At 41.3% G+C, this 20,707-nt stretch overlaps 1 protein-coding gene across 1 annotated transcript; it reads right to left on the minus strand.

Moving 5' to 3' along the window:
* Positions 1–17,925: 17,925 nt before the first annotated feature.
* On the minus strand, positions 17,926–19,777 carry LOC107775977 (rac-like GTP-binding protein RAC13). The gene is made up of 7 exons (XM_016595783.2): positions 19,468–19,777; positions 19,254–19,341; positions 18,934–19,043; positions 18,753–18,816; positions 18,565–18,629; positions 18,349–18,414; positions 17,926–18,232 (listed from the first exon to the last, which is right to left on the minus strand). Exons 1-7 carry the CDS (start codon positions 19,564–19,566, stop codon positions 18,131–18,133), a joined length of 594 nt encoding a protein of 197 aa, XP_016451269.1. The 5' UTR covers positions 19,567–19,777; the 3' UTR covers positions 17,926–18,130.
* Positions 19,778–20,707: the final 930 nt, after the last annotated feature.

The following is a 20,707-nucleotide window of genomic DNA, read 5'->3' on the forward strand; positions in this document are numbered from 1 at the left end:
TCTAGGCCAAGATTTCACGGCCTCAATCTTCTGAGTGTCCACCTTTATACCTTCATCTGATACAATATGCCCCAAGAATGCTACAGACTTCAACCAGAACTTACATTTAGAAAACTTAGCATACAAATTATGATCACGGAGGATTTAGAGTACCGCTCGTAGGTGGTCCGCATGCTCATCCTCTGAACGGGAATAAACCAGAATATCATCAATAAATACTATCACGAACAGATCTAAAAATGGCCGGAATAGGCTATTTATCAAGTCCATAAATATGGCGGGTGCATTAGTCAACCCGAAGGACATGACAAGGAACTCGAAGAGGCCATATCGGGTCCTGAAGGCTGTCTTCGGAATATCTTTTTCCCGAACTCTGACCTGGTGGTACCCCGACCTCAAATCTATCTTTGAAAAGCATCTAGCCCCCTGCAACTGATCAAACAAGTCATCGATCCTTAGAAGTGGATACTTATTCTTAATAGTTACCTTGTTCAACTGCCTATAATCGATACACATCCTCAACGAGCCGTCTTTCTTCCGCACAAATAGTACTGGTGCACCCCAAGGTGAGGTACTGGGCCTGATGTAACCTTTCTCCAGCAAATCTTTTAACTGCTCCTTCAACTCCTTCAATTCGCCATGTGCCATTCTATACGGAGGGACGGATATTGGTTGAGTTCCTGGAAGCAAATCGATGCTAAAATCAATCTCTCGCTCTGGAGGAATACCTGGAAGCTCATCTGGAAACACATCCGCATACTCTTTGACTACGGGAATAGACTGAAGTGTAGGTATCTCAGCATCTGCATCTCTAACTCGCACAATATGATAAATACACCCTTTTGCGATCATTTTCCTCGCCTTCAGATAGGAAATAAACCTACCTCTGGGTGTTGGTGTATTACCTACCCATTCAAGGACTGGCTCACCCGAAAAATGAAATCTGGTTGCCTTTGCTCGGCAATCAACTGTGGCATAGCAAGCTGCCAACCAGTCCATGCCCATGATAACATCAAAATCCATCATCTCTAGCTCAACTAGGTCAGCTGAGGTCTGACGACTACAAATTGTCACCGTACAACCTCGGTAAACCCGTCTAGCAATAATCGATTCTCCGACCGGTGTAGATACCACAAAAGGATCACTTAGTATTTCAGGCACTATACCAAACTTCCTCGCGACAAATGGGGTAATATACGATAAAGTAGATCATGGGTCTATCAAAGCATAAGCATCATGAGAGCAAATGGTTAATATACCTGTCACAACGTCTGGTGAAGACTCCTGGTCCTGTCGACCCGCTAAAGCATAGATACGGTTCTGATTACCACCTGAACTGGAACCTCTACCTCTGCCCCGACCTCTACCAGCCGAAGACTGAGACTCGTGCCCTGAAGGATGCATGGACAAAGATGATCCTGTTGCTGAACTCGTTGGTTGTGCCATTCCCCCTGAATCTCTATTTAGGCAATCTCGCATCATATTCCCCGGACGCCCACATGTATAACAAGCATCAGAACCTGCTCGGCATTGGCCCAAGTGTCCTCTACCATAGATGTCACACCGTGGAGGAAATGACCATGTCTGCACAGATCCTCGCTGTCGCTGCAAACCCGACGCCCGTGAGCTCTCACCAGGTCCTGACTGAGTATAGCGGTCATACCTGTAACCCTGTAACTGAGGTGGCGGAGGCCTAGGTGGCCGTCCGAAGTACTGGGTCCTATAACTACCCTGAGATTGCTCTGGAGACCTGGGAAATCTTATCGTCTTATGTTGCCCTTGCTCAGCCCTCTCTGTACCCTGCTGCCGACGCCTACCTCTTTCTATATTCTAGGCAAATGCCTGAATCCAGGAGATATCCATACTATCCTGCAATGCAGCGGTGGCACATGCCTCGGTTAACTCTGGGGCTAACCCTGTTATAAACCTGTGAATCCTGTCCCGCATAGTAGCAACTATGGATGGTGCATATCTGGCCAATGAGTCAAAACAGAGACTATACTCTCGAACACTCATATTACCCTACTTGAGGGCTAGAAACTGATCGACTCGAGCCTGTTGGATCTCCCGTGGTAAGTACTGGTCAAGGAAGGCATCTGAAAAATTCTCCCAAATAGCTGGAGGTGCATCACGTCCCCTGGACCTCTCCTATCCCTCGTACCAAAGGATGGCTATATCTCGGAGTCGAAAAGCTGCTAGCTCAACTGCCTCTTTCTCCGTGGCATGCATAACACGAAAGATCCTGTGAAGCTGATCTATGAAATCCTGTGGGTCCTCCCTCTGATCTGTTCCCGTGAACTCTGGGGGACTCAAAGCAATAAACTCTCGGACCCTTGAACTCCTAGACCCCTCAGAAGTTCCTGCACTAGTTGATGCCCTAGCCTGTTGCTGGGTAGCTACCAACTGTGTCAACAAATGCACCACACTCCTCAAGTCCTGATCTGATGGAAGTGGAGGGGGAACTGGATGTGCGGTTTCCCTAGGAATCTCCGTAGTTGGTGGAGGAGCCGGTAATGGCTGAGTAGGGTTCTCACCTTGAGCCTCAGACTGGGCCCCATCTACTGGGGGTACCCTGCTGGTCCCCTCACCTGCTGCTGTATCTCTCCTCTGGCTAGCCGTAGTCTTCCTAGTCACCGTCATCTGTGCATGCAAATACCAACACATAAGTTTAATTCAAATTTCCTATAACTCAGTTCTATGGCACGATTTAGATTTCAAAGAAGGGTAACCAACTCCTAAATGCCCTGTAGTTCCCTGCTTATATAATGTGGTGCACAACACATCTATAAACAAGACCCTACTAGACACGGCTTGTAGACTTCCTAGGACAGAACTGCTCTGATACCAAGTTTGTCACGCCCCGAACCTAGGAGCGAGACAAGCACCCGGTGCCTCACCTAACCTAGTGTACCAAATTGCGACTAAGGGACTTTGAACATATAATGTCATACTTTGGCCATGGGGCCACCTTGCAAGACAATTTGCGAAGCAAAATATAAAACTGAATGGAAACTAGCGCTAACTAAACATCAATATAAAGTTAGGCCGACAATGCCGTCATAGCTACTACAGCTGACAAACCACCGAATTATACATACCAGGCCTACAAATCCAACATACTGCACTAACCAACAGGATATGTCTACAAGCCTCTACTGATAGATGTACTATGATCGGAACAGGGCCCCGACCTACCCATAACATATATACAGATATACATAAGATGTACACAAAACTCTAGACCTGGAAACTCCGAAAGACGTGGAGCTTACCGATCAGGCTAAACTCGGGAAACACCTACTGAGGAGATCTACTCGTCTGTCTGTCTGAACCTGCACGCATGAAATGCAGTGCCCCCAGAAAAGGGACGTCAGTACGAAATAATGTACCGAGTATGTAAGGCAATAAAATAACTGAAAGCTGAAACTGAACTGATAATATGATAACTGAAATTAACTGGGAGTCAAAGATGGTCTGGAGATATACTTACCTGCTGATACTGACTCAACTCTCTCAATATATTAAGTAAAATAAATGTCCGGCCCTATAGGGCATAGAACGTGTAACTGCTCCGCCGTAGTATGCTCGCTCATAGGCGCTCGGCCATACTAGGTTGTGTATCTTGGCCATTCTGGGCTCGCTCATAGGCGCTCGGCCACAGTAGGCTTGGTATATAACTTACCATCTGATCAGAGATTGCCCAATAGGGGCCTGCCTACCGATTATAGCTCGATGGTGGTGAAAATACTGTAATACTATATATATAGGCTTGCTGCTCTCTTGACTGGAAGAAGACAATACTAAAATTGAATATAGAGTCTCGATAAGGAATAATATTGTAACTTATGAGACTAGAATAGTGTGAATAAATTCATGAATATGAACTTCTCTTTTTGTCTCATTACTAACACATATAGCTACGAGATCATGCCAAAATGAAGGAAGGCTTAGCCTTAACATACCTTATCACAATCTTTCTAATCACCAAGTTGAACTCACCTCTTTGCACCTTAATCTACAAGAATGATAATAATACTATCGTTAAGTTACGAAAGATACAACTATCGCACAACGAACGACAAACTTATTTTGTATTAAAACGGGCAGCATCTACCCTATAATTCTTACTTCCTCCAAATTCAAGATAACACCAACAATACAAGAACAGAACAATAACAACATATATACATCATTTTCCAGCCCTATATACGCCATCAAATACTACAAAACAGCCCAACACACCCTAATCTCTTCATACACAAAACGACCACCGTAGTAGTGTCAAACGACCTGGAAATGTTATGACGAATGACCAGCCAACCACCCTACATTTATATGGTGTTTCTACACCCCATTCCTCCTCCAAAACTCCACAAAACAGTAGTAAAACACGCAGCCCAACAGCAATACAAAACAGTCCACAAAACAGTCCGCTACAAGTGAATAACTCGAACTCACGGCTTCCGATCACCATCCCGTGAGTTCTCACAAGTATAGAACGACTTACCATGAATTTATAGAAGAAAAACTGGATGAAAGAGAGCAGTAAACTCACCTTATTTGTTGGATAACTCAGCTCCTATCTTGGTTCTTCAAACTCTAGGTTTTACCTCCAATTAGAACTTGAAAGGGAGAGAAAATCAATTAGGGTTTGTGGAAAATATTTGGGAGGATTCTTTGCAGAGCTTATGTCTGGTTATTATGCTCTATTTTAAGTCTAATATATGAATAAAATAGGCCTTTAAAAGGCCTCTTTGGACGACCCGAAATGGCCCATTTTTTGGGCTCTCATTTAAGCAAGTAGGTGACACACCTACTTGTCACCTAGCTTGCGCAGTATCGCACAAATGCACATATCTTTCTACTCTAATGTCGTATTGACAAACGGTTTAATGCGTTGGAAAATAGACTCATAGATATTTAATTTTATGGGTGGAACACCCCATAACACTAAGTATATTGGGAGAAAATCGCAGTTACATTTGACCCAAAGTTTCAGTAAAACTTATGAATGTAACTTGTGATGACTTTCATCGACTTTTGTTCCACAACTCGTTTGACTTCAAAACATAACACACGGATGTCATACGACTAATATAAATCATAACATAATCTCCTTATCATGTTAATCACCCTAGTCTCACCCCAAAGGTTTATGTTATAACATTCCCAACTTGTCGACTTTCGACGAAACATTGTTTTATTTAATTGCTTTAGCTTATGAACTGTCCAACCCTCTTTGTACTTGTTGTTCATGATCTTCAATATTTGTAACCTCAGAGGTAACATGATTAACTTACTTTATATACTTTTAAATATTATCTCATTTTTGGTCCTACATTAGTTTTCTTACGACGCATTTTTACATATGAAAATATAGGGTGTAACAACGAAACTACCAATCCACATGAGCATGTAACCTCTTACACGTGTGCCATCAAAGGGAACGACTTGGAAGACGACGGGATAGAGTCTGTTCTACTGAAAATATTTGGGGAGACCCTGTCAAAGGGAGCTATGACATGCTATCACAATTTACCTCGTAATTCTATTGATTCATTTGCTATGCTTGCAGACTCCTTCGTGAAAGCACATGCTGGTGCCATCAAGGTCGAAACCAGGAAATCAGGCCTTTTCAAAGTTAAACAAAAGGATAACGAGATGCTTGGAGAATTCGTGTCTCAAATGGAAAGAATGGATCTGCCGCTAGTCGCTGATGATTGGGTTGTTCAAGCTTTCACTGAGGGACTAAATATTTAGATCTTGGTGGCTTCACACCAACTGAAGCAGAATCTGATAGAATACCCTGCCTTTACCTGGGCAGATATACATAACCGGTATCAATCAAAAATCAGAGTCGAAGATGACCAACTCGGGCCCTCCCCATAGTCTGTTTATCCTGTCAGAACCCTTGACAGAGTCAAGAGAGACATCGACCGTGAACCAAGATCAAACAGGGATCTATATCTGCCATATAATAGAGATCGAAGGAGCAGTGGGTCCGGGCATAACCCCATAAGAAACAAAAGGAGAAATGACCAAGGTCGAAGCAACCAGGGGCTCATGACCAAAAATAGCTTCGACAAGTCCATCGGCCCTAAAGAAGCGCTGAGGCTATCAGAATACAGCTTTAATGTCAATGTTGTAGCCATCGTATCAGCTATCGGGCACATCAATGATACCAAATGGCCTCGACCTCTACAATCCAATCCAGCTCAAAGGGACCCTAACCAGATGTGCAAATATCATGGCACTTACGGTCATAGAACGGAAGATTGTCGACAATTAAGAGAAGAAGTAGCCCATTTATTCAACAATGGGCACATTCGAGAATTCTTGAGCGACCGAGCCAAGAACCACTTTAGGAACATGGATTCTAACAAACAGACAGAACAAGAAGATACCAAACATCAACACGTCAAAAATATGATCATCGGTGGAGTCGCTATCCCACAAGGGCCGATGTTGAAACGCACCAGAGTATCCATCACTAGGGAGAAACGAACTCGAGACTACATACCAGGAGGAATTTTATCTTTCAGCGATGAGTATGCGGAAGGGATCGTATAGCCTCACAATAATGCATTGGTAATATCTATACTCGTAAATAAAACTCTAATCAAATGTGTGTTGATTGATCCAGGTAGCTCGGTCAATATCATCCGGTCGAGGGTCGTGGAGAAGCTCGGTCTACGAGACAAAATCGTGCCTGCAGTACGAGTTTTAAATGGATTCAACATGGCATGTAAAACCACCAAGGGAGAAATAACGTTACCGGTCAATACCATCAGAACCATACGGGAGACCAAGTTTTATGTTATCGAAGGAGACATGAGGTATAATGCCCTTCTCGGAAGGCCATGGATCCACAACATGAGGGCAATTCCCTCAACTCTTTACCAAGTGTTAAAATTCCCAACTCTACGGGGAGGGGGGATTAAGACAATATACGGTAAACAACCGACCGCAAAAGAGATATTTGCAGTCGAAGAAGTGATTCCAATATCGATGCTCGCAACATCGAAGGAGCCGAATTCGGGCGCAAACCAAGAGGCCAAATATCAGTCACCAATACCGGCCACGACCTAACCGTATAAGCAGAAGACTAATGAAGACGATGATTACGGGGTTCCCCGATCATTTTTGATCCCCGATGACTCCGACGCAACCAAATCGACGGTCGAAGAGCTGGAACAAGTTATATTGATCGAGCATATACCCGATTAGAAGGTATACCTGGGCACGTGGTTAACTCCCGAGCTTTGAAAAAAGCTTATTCAATTTCTTGTAGCTAACATAGATTGTTTCGCTTGGTCCCATCTTGATATGACAGGGATCCCACCAGAGATAACCACTCACAAGCTAAGCTTGGACCCGGAAATCAATCTGGTCAAGTAGAAGAGGAGGCCCCAGTCCGAGGTCAAACATTCTTTCATCAAGGACGAAGTATCTAAACTCCTTAAAATAGGGTATATTCGGGAGATTAAATACCCGGATTGATTAGCAAACGTAGTGGTAGTCCCTAAAAAAGGGAATAAACTAAGAATGTGTGTAGATTACAAAGATTTGAATAAGGCATGCCCCAAAGACTCTTTTCCTTTGCCCAACATCGACCGTATGATCGATGTCATGACCGGCCACGAGATCCTCAGTTTTTTTGACGCTTATTCCGGGTACAACCAAATACGGATGGACCCGGGTGATCAGGAAAAAACCTCCTTCATCACTAAATACGACATATACTGCTATAACGTGATGCCATTCGGATTAAAAAACGTCGGTGCCACCTATCAACGCTTAGTAAACCGGCTGTTTGAGGAAAAATAGGAAAATCAATGGAGGTTTACATTGACGATATGTTGGTAAAGTCCCTGCGAGTAGAGCACCATTTAAAACATTTGCAGGAAACCTTCAGCATATTGAAGGAGTACAATATGAAGCTGAACCCGAAAAAATACGCGTTCGGAATCGGAACAGGTAAATTTCTCGGGTTCATGGTATCCAACTGAGGAATCAAGATAAACCCCGACAAGATTAAATCCATCGAAGATATCACGGTCGTGGACAACGTAAAGGACGTGCAAAGGCTAATCGGGCGCATAGCTGCCCTAGGGCAATTTATTTCGAGGTCATCCTACAAAAGACACCGATTCTTCACACTACTAAAAAAGAAGAACAACTTTTCATGGACTCTGAAATGCCAATGAGCTTTGGAGGAGCTAAAGAAGTACTTATCGAACCCGTCACTGCTTCACATACCAAAGACAGACGAACGATTGTACTTGTACTTGGCGGTCTAGGAGATAGCGGTAAGTGGAGTCCAATTTCGGGAAGAGCAAGGTACGCAATTTCTAATTTATTACTCCCTCCATTCCAATTTATGTGGACCTGTTTGTCTGGGCACAGAGTTTAAAAAAAAATAAAGACTTTTAGATTTTGTGGTCCTAAACAATTCAAAAAGGGGCCCACAGTATTTGTGTTGTTATAAAAGTTTCTCATTAAGGGTAGAATTGTAAGTTTAAGCAAAATTATTTCCAAATTTAGAAAGGGGTCATTCTTTTTGGAACGGATCAAAAAGGAAATAGGTTCATATAAACTGGAACGGAGGTAGTATGTTAGTAGGACCTTAGGTGTGGCAGAAACTAGATACCCTCACCTAGAAAAACTGGTGCTCGCCATGCTAAGCGCCTCTAGGTAGCTAAAACCATACTTCCAGTGTCACCCCATATGTGTCGTAACTACTTACCCGTTAAGGAATGTTATGCATAAGCCCAAACTCTCGGGCCGATTGGACAAATGGGCCGTGGAAGTAAACAGTTACGATATTGAGTACTGACCTCGGACAACCATTAATTCCCAAATTTTGGCAGAATTCGGGGCCGACTTTACGCCGGCCCTAATACCCGAGATCCAAAGAGAGTTATTGATTAACTCAGGGACTTCCTCGGGAATCTGGACCCTCTTTACAGATGGAGCCTCGAACGCAAAAGGGTCCGAACTTGGCATCGTACTAAAGTCACCAGCAGGTAATATAATCAGGCTATCTATTAAGATTGTGAAATTGACTAACAACGAGGCCGAATATAAGGCCATGATCACAGGCCTTGAATTAGCCAAAAGCTTGGGGGCAGAGGTGATCGAAGCCAAGTGCGACTCACTCCTTGTGGTAAACTAAGTTAATGGGACATTCGAGGTCAGGGAAGAACGAATGCAGAGATACTTGGACAAGTTACATGTAACATTACATCGGTTCAAAAAATGGACTTTTCAACATGTTTCTTGGGATCAAAACAGCGAGGCCGTTGCCCCCTCTAACTTGGGATCGTCGGTCGAAGACAGCGAGATCAACTCGGGAGAAGTTGTACAACTTATGAGATCGGTGGTGGAAGACGGCCACGCCGAGATCAACTCAACAATAGGGGTGTTCATGGTTCGGTTTGGGTTGATTTTTCCCTAAAAAGAAACCAAACCAAGTAAGTCATTTTTTCAAATATTGGAACCAAACCAAACCAATTAAGTCGGTTTTTTATCGATTCGGTTTTTGTCGGTTTTTTGATTTTTTCGGTTATTTATCGATTTTTTCTTAAATATGAGACACACTACCAAACGCATATTCGGGCGACCACATTTTCAACGTAACACTATCAAATCAATTGCTCTTTGTGAAATCCATCATTTACCAAGATATATTGATGATAATTGAATCAAATAGTGATGAATAATTGAAGTACTCCATTAAAAATCGATTATTTTTAACATGAAATAAATTCTTGTACTTAGCAAAAAAAAACTACCAATCAAACTAAAATGTAAAGGCAAGGAATTAGATTAATATAATAGTAAAGAACTAGACTAAAAATATAAATGACTAATATGTATCATAAAATTTTAGAAACTTTATATAAAACACACATACACACACACACTAAAACGTATGTGTAATAATAAATTTAAATAGCTACTTTTATAGTCGGTTTGGTTCGGTTATTTTTTGATTAAAACCAAAACCAAACCAAATTTGATCGATTTTTAAAATTCAAAACCAAAACCAAACCAAACCTAAAAAGTAGCGGTTGTTTTGATCGGTTTGGTTTGATTTTTTGTTTGGATCGATTTTTTGGGTTTTTATGAGCACCCCTACTCATCGAGCCTAACTTGGGACTGGAGGAATAAGTACGTGGAATATCTCAGGACCGAAAAACTGCCCTTAGACTCAAAAGAATCGAGAGCCCTACGTACGAAGGCAACCCAATTTAGTTTGTCCGAGGATGCAACCTTAGTCAGAAGAACGCTCGATGGACCGATCGCGATATGTTTGGGACCAGAGGATATCGAATACATTTTGAGGGAAATCCACGAAGGTAACTGTGGGAATCATTCGGGCACCGAATCAGTGGTTCAAAAAATAATCAGAGCTGATTACTACTGGATCGACATGGAAAAAGACGGAAAAGAGTTCGTTCGAAAATGCGATGGATGCCAAAGGCATGCTCTAATGATTCATCGAGAAGGAGAGCCGCTACATTCAGTCTTATCACCATGGCCGTTCATGAAATGAGGGATGGACATCGTTGGCCACCTTCCACGGGCACCCGATAAGGCTCAATTTATTTTATTTATGACTGACTATTTTTATAAATGGGTGGAAGCACATGAATATGAGAAGTTCAGAGAAAAAGAAGTCATCAATTATATCTGGGACCACATCATATGTCGGTTTGGAATACCGGCCAAGATCGTGTGCGACAACGGGAAATAATTTATAGGCAGCAATGTAAGCAAGTTTCTCGAAGACCATAAAATCAAAAGGATCTTATCCACTCCTTACCACCCTAGTGGGAACGGACAAGCAGAATGCACCAATAAAACTATAGTCCAAAACCTCAAAAAAAGGTTGACTGACGCCAAAGGAAGATGGAAGGAGATACTGCCCGAGGTCCTATGGGTATACCGTACAATCTCGAAATCCAGTAGCGGGGCCACCCCGTTTTCTTTGGTCTATGGCACGAAGCCTTAATACCGGTTGAGGTCGGAGAACCGATCATCAGATTCTGATATGCAGTAAAGGAATCGAACGACGAGGCTATGAGTACGAGCTTGGAGCTATTAGATGAAAGGCGCGAGGCCGCCCTTGTCTGGTTGGCCGCCCACAAACAGCAGATTGAGAGATATTATAATCGAAGGGCCAACCTTCGATACTTCAATACCAGGGAGTAGGTGCTAAGAAAAGTTACACTGAACACCCGAAATCCGAACGAAGGAAAATTGGGGCCAAACTGGGAATGATCATACCAAATAATTGAGATCACTGGAAAAGGATCCTACAAGCTCGGAAGAATAAACGGCGAGCAATTTTCGAGCAACTGGAATATAACTCACTTAAAGCGATATTACTGCTAAGGTACGTCACCGTTCTTTCTTTTATTTTACATTTCAAACTAACACTTGCAGGTGACCAACAAGGGATGATACGAGATCCTAGGTCTAAAAGCATGTATTGTACTCTTTTTCCCTTGAACCGGCTTTGTCCCAAATGGGTTTTCTGGCAAGGTTTTTAATGAGGCAACAAGTAAATTGTGCTAACTTAGATTGAAGGATGACTACAAACCAGTGACAATAATCACAACAACATTCGAGGCCACTCTTCAGTAATCCCCGAACACTGGGGGCAATACTATCGGATATCAACTTTAACAAGGAAAGAAACTTTGTGATTGAAGGGTCTCGATCAATATGATTTATTGTAAGGACTAAACGGTCAAATAAACCATGCCCACACAGACCGCTCGACCCCTGGAACAAAACATGTATACATGTATAACTATTGTGCACAAGAATAAAAAAGAAGATTCTTCCTTGCACATAAACATATTGTCCTTTAAAACATTTCTTACATCTTTCAAAAAATTTCCTACAGCTATCGAGCCAAAGGGCCACCTTAATCTGAGATCAAACATACACTCTCACTCGGGGACTGCCACTTAGGCATCGCCTGAATTAAAAGGCTAAGGCCATTCCGAGTTAATAACACTCGAGGGCAAGAAGCTTATTTGGTATTGCCCGAATTAAAAGGCTAAGGTCGTTCCAAGTTAATAACACTCGAGGGAAAGAAGCTTATTTGGCATTGCCCGAATTAAAAGGCTAAGGCCAATCCAAGTTAATAACACTCGAGAGCAAGAAACTTATTTGGCATTGCTCGAATTAAAAGGCCAAGGCCGTTCCGAGTTCATAACACTCGAGGGCAAGAAGCTTATTTGGCATTGCCCCAATTAAAAGGCTAAGGTCGTTTCGAGTTAGTAATACTCGAGGGCAAGAAGCTTATTTGGCATCGCCCGAATTAAAAAGGCTAAGGTAGTTCCGAGTTAATAACACTCGAGGGCATGGAGCTTATTTGGCGTTGCCCGAATTAAAAGGCTAAGACCGTTCCGAGTTAATAACACTCGAGGGAATGAAGCTTATTTGGCGTTGCCCGAATTAAAAGGCTAAGGCCGTTCCAAGTTAATAACACTCGAGGGCATGAAGCTTATTTGGCGTTGCCCGAATTAAAAGGCCAAGGCCATTCCGGGTTAATAGCACTCGAGGGCATAAATCATATTTGGCGTTGCCCGAATTAAAAGGCTAAGGCCGTTCCAAGTTAATAACACTCGAGGGCAAGAAGCTTATTTGGCATTGCCCGAATTAAAAGGCTAAGGCCGTTCCGAGTTAATAACACTCGAGGGCAAGAAGCTTATTTGTCATCGCTAGAATTAAAAAGCTAAGGCCGTTTCGGGTTAACGAAACTCGAGGGCACAAAACTTATTTGGCATTGCCTGAATTAAAAGGTTAAGGCCATTTCTGGTTTAAAAACACCCGAGGACATGAAGCTTATTTGGCATTGCCCAAACTAAAAAGTCTACGGCCATATTAACACGGCTCGGAGACGTCCGAGAAACAAGGCCTTCAAAATTTCTTTTTATAACCGGTTCTAAAGGCTACCCTTGGTAAACCATAAACCTAAACTATTTTGGGGAAAAGTTTCGGTAACACCGAATCCCTCCGATTCCTAAACACAAAATAATGTTAAAGGCAAGGTTTATTCGAACCTTAGATCACAACCTAGTTATTTCATGCTAAGACATATCGACCTTTGCGAATACAAATAAAAAAGCAAAGGAAAAATTCAAAATTCAAAAGCTGTAAAAGGGAAAAGACTTAGATATATCAAAATTTCTTTACAAGGGATAAATAACCCCGATACATATTTTTACAAAGGTCGAACGACCTCGACAAAAAGATAGTACAAAAAGCAAAAAGATCCTAAATGGCCTAATCTTCATCGGGGGCTACGTCGTCACCTACGAGGTCTTTGCCACCATCAGACTCACCCGACTTTTCGGACCCCTCAGAATCTTTCTCAGGATAAGCCAGCTTCATGGCCTTGGCTTCGTATATCTTGGAATTTTTGATTTCATCAAATACGTCAAAATTCTGAGCATGGACTCCCTCGAGGGCCTCCCTTTGGGATTGCCACCTCGCATGTTTCACCATGTTTCTCGCTTGGTCCTGAATCACTTTTGTATTAGCTTTATGTTGGTCCACCTTATCATCGGCCTCGGCCCTGACCACGACAACCTCTAACTTGGACGACTCAAGCTCTTTAGCAGATTCTCCTGACTGGAGATAACCGAGTTCAACTGAGATTGAAGACCATCGATCATTTTTGTGTGCACCAAGTTTTTCTCCCTTTCAACCCAAATCTGAACCTCAGCCGAAGCCAACTGAGCTCGGATAGTGTCCTTCTCCGAGGCTAGGCGATCCATGTTCTTCTTCTATTCTTCGGCCTCAGCTTTGACCGTATCCACCTCCCCCCGAAGCTGCTCGATCTGGTCAAGCCTCTTTTGAACCTGCGGGTTTGGATCGTCAGCTATTGTGTCTGACTCATCATGACTAACTTCAAAAACTCTTCTTACCTGCTCGACCAAGTCGGCTTGCTCCTTCCGAGCTGCATCTAGCTCAGCCTGGGATTTCTCACTAAGAAGCTTGTAAGCATCCTTCTTAATACCGAGGCCTCGTGATGAAGTACCGAGGCCTGCATACAGAAAGGAAAATGTTATGATTATTTAATAAAAAAAAATGTTACCGAAGCCTGCAAGTACTTAATAAAGGGATATTCAAAGTTACCCGATTCAACGCCTGTTGAGCTTCGTTGAACAGGCAGGGTGCATCCACACCGTTCATCTTAGCTTGATCATCCTCGGTCACCAGGCACCGAAGATAGCTGGCCATCCCTATGGGGGCGGAAAGGACCCGGGCATCCTCAGGAAGGGAAAAGACAACAATGCGTTTTCGATCGGGATATGCACTCGGGGCAGGGAATCGATCGATCAATTTTGGCCTCGAGGAAGGCCCGCTTGCTTCAGAGGGTGAGCTCTTCCTCGGTATCTCTAGATCGCCAAATCCAATGGCATCCTCTACGGCCGTCGAATCCACGCCATCGAAGAAACGACGAAAATGGTCATTTGATCTATGGGCTCCCTCAATGGGGCGTTCTTTTGTTGCTTGGTCCTCGTTAAACATTGACTCTGTGAACGAGGGCGACTCAGCAATCTCTATCGGACCTCCTGCTTCCTGTGAGTCTTTGCCCGCATCTCGGGAAACCTCAACTCTTTCCTCCACCTCGGCCTCCCCGACATGATGAAATTTGGAGACCCCTTGACCTTCGAGCTGCAGCATACTTTTCACGAGATCAAAGGCTTCTCCTTCCTCCTCGGACTCATCTCTCAATCGATAAGGTGAGTCCGGGGATAATACTCGGCCACTGGCATTTCCCTTGGGCTTACGCGCCAATCTTTTTCTCGGCCTTTTCTTCTTAGAGCCCGGAGAACTCAGATCCTTTTTCCTTTTCTTTCTTTGTCCTGCTTTGGAGCAGGAGCCTCGGTGTAAATATCATCATCAGGGAATGGAGGCCTCATTTCGACATCATTTGATAAACCTGCAAAGGGAAAGTACATCAATTCAGAAATCAACGACGTAAAAAGTAAGGCTGAATATAGTAATATCTCACCATGATAACGGGCCTCCCATTTACCCTTCGAGATATCACTCCATGAGCGATCGGAATAAGATCTCTGTGTTACGATACCCTCGACCCACTCCTTGAGTCGAGGAACCGCATCCGTCATCTAGGCAACAACTGCATCATCACAAAATATCAATAAAAAGGGAGGAAAAAGAAAAGCAATAAAAGAAATCTTAAGGGAAAATTTATACTTACCTTTTATGATCCATTTATCAGGAAATGGCATATCCGCGGCCGGGATTAAGTCCGAGGTCCTAACCAGCCTCGGTCCCGATCCTCGTCGATACTCGAGAAGGAGGCCTTAGTGGCTCGACGTGCGAGCTTGATTAATCCCCCTCGGTAGGGTCGAGGTCTATACATGCGCATAAGGTGGTCGATGGTATAAGGACACCCCTCGAGCTTGCTCACGAAGAAACGAAGCAGAATCACAATCCTCCAAATGAAGTATGAATCTGCCCGAGAGTCACCTCAAACATATTGCAAAAGGCTATGATAACTGGATCTAAAGGACCCAGCATGAAAGGGTAAGTGTAAAAACTTAAAAATCCCTCCATGTGGGTGACGATCGATTCCTCGGGGGTAGGGACCACTACAAGCTTATCGACCCAGTTACAGTCCTTCTTGACCTTATTAAGGACACTGGCAGTAATTGTACATATGTACCTTGAGACCGACTCGCACCAGCCCGATACCGAGGAGGTTTTCTTGATCTTGAAGTCGGCGCCGGTTAGGCACCCCTCAGGGACATACGACTTTAGAGGGGGTTCCGGTATTGGTTCCTCAGTAACAGTAGGCGAAACATTTTCAGATGGTTTCGAGGAAGAGGGGGTTTCTTCTTGAGGATCTGATTTTGAAGTCTTTGCCATTTCTTATAAACAGTGGAGAAAAGTAAGTGTTGGTAAAATAGAAGGCGAGCTTAGCAGATAACTTATGTAAATTTTCAATGAACTAGAAGAGAAGAAGTTTTGAGGCTAAGCTAGAAAACCAGAAGATGAAGGTGATAAAACTTTCTTAAAACACAAGAGAAGAGTTTGAATGTAATAGTTCTAATGAATGGATTAATGGATATTTATAGTTTTCTCAAATGGCGATTCACATCCCGAAGTGGCTGACCATTAACTGACACACATTTAGTGCCTTGGAGACTGGCCGACGGGATATTTCAACTATTCTTGTCAGTTAGGTCATGAATTCGTCGTCATGATTTATCGGAATGGGAATCGAAAGCTCGTATCATTTCTCATCAATTACTCTTCAAAAAACAAATGGATTTTGACGTCATATTTTTGTCACTTGCGTCATGATATATCGAAGTGAGAATCTGAGGCTCATGTCGTTCCTCATCATCTACTCTCCGAAGAATGAGGAGACTTTCTGTATATGGGTAATACTGAACTCGATATTCGATCGAGCTTCTGAATTCCCTGATTAGGCCAGGGTCGAAATATCTGTGATCGGGTGAAGTCGAGCTCGAAGATCGATATGATGTCTAACACCATCGGCCAAGATCGGCACATAGTGATTATGATCGAACCCAAAGCATTGTTAAAGTAAGCCATCGAAACCATCAGATTTGCCCTCGAGTTTACCAACGGCCTCGAAGAAAGCTTTGCCAACTCATCCGACAGGGGTTCATAATTCTCGCCATTAACCAGTCATAATGACAGAAATCATGAAACAACTCAAAAAGGGAACTAACAATCAACAAATCAAGGATTTTTGCCTTTTATAGAACAATAAAATAAACCCTTAAAAGGTAGATCTTCCCTAATATATAAAGGGGACTTGACAATTCATGAGGAACATGATAACATATACTGATAAGCAATATATTCTTCAAGTTCTTACTCTTTGATATTTTTCTGTCAATAAAAGTGTATTCAACTCAAGGGTGGCCTGCATTCTTAAGCTGAAATCATCCAATTCCTGTGGTTTGCAGTTATTTTATCGCTATTTATTTTAATTGTAATCTAATTTATCATTTTGTATCAAGTTAATCCACATGTCCTTATAACCACTAACAAATTCAATTGTTATCCGATTTGAGGGTTATCACATTCCTTAAACCAACATTCCATGTGAATTTTTAGCATGCAAACAAACGCTAAACATTAATTTGCGGGCCTTTGATTTTTGTTAGACACGTAAAAATTCTTTTTTACATCGTAAGACCTAAAACTTAGGTTGTAACATGTTGAATTGCTTGACTATTTTTTCTTTATTTAGTTGTTTGACCATTTAATTTAAAAAGCAATTGGAGAAGGTTCCTTTTTATTTGCTTAATTGTATTTTCAACATTAATTTACAATGTTCCCAACACTCGACGGATCTTGGTTTATGTAAAGCGGCCGAGAGAAGTCAAAGTAACAAGCAGTATAGCCTGTCGATTATTTCTTCAACTCTCCGTTTGATATGCCACAGTAATTTGGTACAACTCACACAAAATGTCAAAAATAGCGGTCACTAATTAACTTCTAGGAGCCTTTAACTTATAAAATGCATTGGACCATGGACAGACTTGAAAATTCTATGCGTAGCTTGTTTGTTCCACCTTTTGCAATCTCTCTCCCCCCCCCCCCCCCGGGGGGGGGGGACATGTTTTGAATAAGTCTATAATATGTTTTCAAAAACTAAAACTGAATTACTCATTTAAGGAATATACAAAATTCTATGAGTATCACTAGTTAACGGATTATTCAGTACAAGCATTTGAATGGGTATGCAAAACCCTTAAAGGACAGATAATAATAAGAACGCGAATAAGGAAAAAATTAAATAAAAGAACTGATTAGTAGGAACTGGGAAATTTGGGAATTAGACAGAAGGGGGGGTAACAAAGAATTGTAAGAAAAAAGAAAGGAACAAGCTATTACAACTTACAAGATTTTATTATATATAAAGAAAGAAAAAAATGTTTAAAAAGAAACTTTAATACTTCACCTAACAACTAAATAATACAAAAAAGGAAAATTACAACTGAGATTCTTCCTCTTATACTGTTACAAAATCATAAGAACATAGTAGTTGAATAGTAGTCGAAAGTTTAAGGCTGTGAAACAGAGTAGGAGAAATTCAAAGAATGGCGCATAATGTCCTTCGCTTTTGCGGTCTTTTCTTCATCTTAGGGGGTCGCAAGGCTACCTTTATTGCAGTATCAAAGACAGTTTTCACGTTCTGAAAATTCCACCAAAACAGAAATATCAAAGAAAATTAGGAGTCGATAAGATTGTTTATTTAACGTGTAATGATGTTTAATGATTGATTAAAGCTATAATGGAATTGTTAATTACCTGCTGTGTCTTAGAGCTGCATTCAGTGTAGGCAACTGCTCCTATCATCTTTTTCAACTCCTCTCCCTTATTTTAAATAACATATTAGAAAGTATTATTATTATTATTATTATTATTATTATTATTATTATTATTATTATTATTATTATTATTATTATTATTATTATTATTATTTTTAAGAAAAAAAATTGCTAATCTTCCCATAGTTGGACTCACCTGGGAGGTTGCTATAGGAGTTGCCCCTGGATGATCACTTAAATATTGCTTATCTTCCCTAAGGTCTGACATCATTAGTTGTAAAACAGGCATAAATCAGGTTGCATATTAGGCTATAATATATGTTTTTATAATTAATTATTCCAAAAAATTATATCTATATAAATGAAATATTAAATTAATCTTACCAAGTTTAGTTCCCACGAGAACAATTGGTATAGTAGGAGCATAGTGCCTTAACTCAGGTATCCACTGTTAATGATCAACAACGAGAATTTTTGGGAAACAATTAAGACAGATTTATCATACTTGTATGATTTCTTTCAACAAAAAATCACTTATATGGGCAGAAATAGTCAAATAGGTAACCTTTTTGTAAATGTTCTCGTAGCTTGCCTTGCTTATTAGAGAAAAAGCAAGCAAAAAGACATCAGCCCCTCTGTAACTTAGTGGCCTTAGCCTGTTATAGTCTTCTTGTCCTGCATTTCACAATCAAGAATTCAAGTTTCAATCACAATATCCCGTCCAGAAGGAAGAGAAAAGATGAACGAGTAAAATAAGGCATAATATCAAAATCCTTCTCCACCAAAGGGAAGTATTGCAGGAAATATTCCCTTCAATAGTGCTAATTTTAAAACAAATTAAAAGATTAATGATTGAGTTCAAATTCATATGTGAAATAGATGTACCTGCAGTATCCCATAGGCCAAGGTTAACGGTGCTGCCATCCACCACCACATTTGCACTGAAATTATCGAACACCGTTGGAACATAATCCTATATATCAAACAACATTCTTATGAAATTAACACGAAAGAGCAACAAAATAACATCCAAGAAATGAGGAGGAAATTTAAGTAAAGAAAGGGAAAAGGAAAAGATAAGAAAACAAATTAATATTACCGTAGGAAAGGTATTACTAGTGTATGAAATTAGCATACAAGTCTTTCCAACAGCTCCATCTCCAACTGTCACACATTTGATAAATCTAGCAGTAGTCATCTTCTGTTGGCTATTGCTTGCAACTTAGTTTGGTTTCTTCTCTCAATGTTCTTGAAAAGCCAAGGACTTAAGATGAGAAATACTTTCTTTTTATTATTCACTGATACATCTCCTAGCTAGTATATATTCTTCAAATACTTCTCTTTTTGCTCATAATGATAAGACCAACATGTTTAAGTAAAAATAATTGGATTTTGAAACTTAATGAAAGATATTGGGCAATGGAGAGGTTGGCATATTGGATGGTCTATACACCTAAGCAATCATTGCTTACACGACCCTTTTTACTTTCCTTTAAGTTCAAGGCCAGATAGCTAAAGGAAAAAAGGAGGAAACGCAAAAAGAAACAAAGAAAGGTCTGCAAAGTAGGTGTAGTGGCGAGTGTTAGTTGGTTTAAGTATTGACGAAGCGATTGTATTATATGATCAAAAGAGGGGAAAGATTGCTTAATTGGACTATATTCTATGATGATCAAAATAGAATATATTTAAGAAAGTTGTCAAAAAACAGAAATTTAAAAAATTAGGATGGTGGCCTCAAAGTTTATACTAGGATGTCACTCTTAATTATATTGGGTGGCTTTTCGGATTATCTGGTTGACAGTCACCGCGTTTGAGCTTATTATTGGCCCATGTACACCTTCAATTTTTTTTTGTGTTTTTGCAAAATAACAAAATTAAATAAATAAAAGAACTTAAGCGGGACGGGTTGAAAATAACAAAAATTCTTGTGTGAAGTGGGGTGTGGCAGGGCGGGTTGAATTTGCGCGTTTCGCTTAACCTGCACCGGCCCCTTCCCATAGCAATTCCTAGGCCCAATTCATTTTTTGGCACATAGTACATTTTAGAGCAGAGAATGATGCATGTGGTAACAATAAGCCGGGGTATAGCGCATTGCATGCTTCTCGAGCTGAGGCGGATTTATGTGGAGGGGGTGGGGTACATGCACCCATACTCTCTCTCTAGGCTATGTATAAACAATATCAATTTTACAATTATCTATATAAATATGTTTGTGATCACCCATGCTCAATTGACTACCTTGGTGCATTAGTAAGTTGGTGCCCCTGTGTACCCCGAGGTCAAGGGTTTGATCCTTTATCCCTTCACCTTTTTTATATTAAGTTTTTTTTCTTTTAAAA

Source organism: Nicotiana tabacum, chromosome 17, assembly GCF_000715075.1.
Source record: "Nicotiana tabacum cultivar K326 chromosome 17, ASM71507v2, whole genome shotgun sequence".
In the NCBI taxonomy this organism is placed as follows: Eukaryota; Viridiplantae; Streptophyta; class Magnoliopsida; order Solanales; family Solanaceae; genus Nicotiana; species Nicotiana tabacum.

Excerpts from the sequence above, each read along its gene's own strand:
- LOC107775977 (XM_016595783.2), bottom strand. The coding sequence starts at position 19,566 with ATGACTACTGCTAGATTTATCAAATGTGTGACAGTTGGAGATGGAGCT. Across the intron at positions 19,342-19,467 it reads CTAGTAATACCTTTCCTACG|GATTATGTTCCAACGGTGTT; the intron begins GTAATATTAATT and ends TTTGATATATAG. Across the intron at positions 18,630-18,752 it reads TCTCGTGGGAACTAAACTTG|ACCTTAGGGAAGATAAGCAA; the intron begins GTAAGATTAATT and ends TAATGATGTCAG.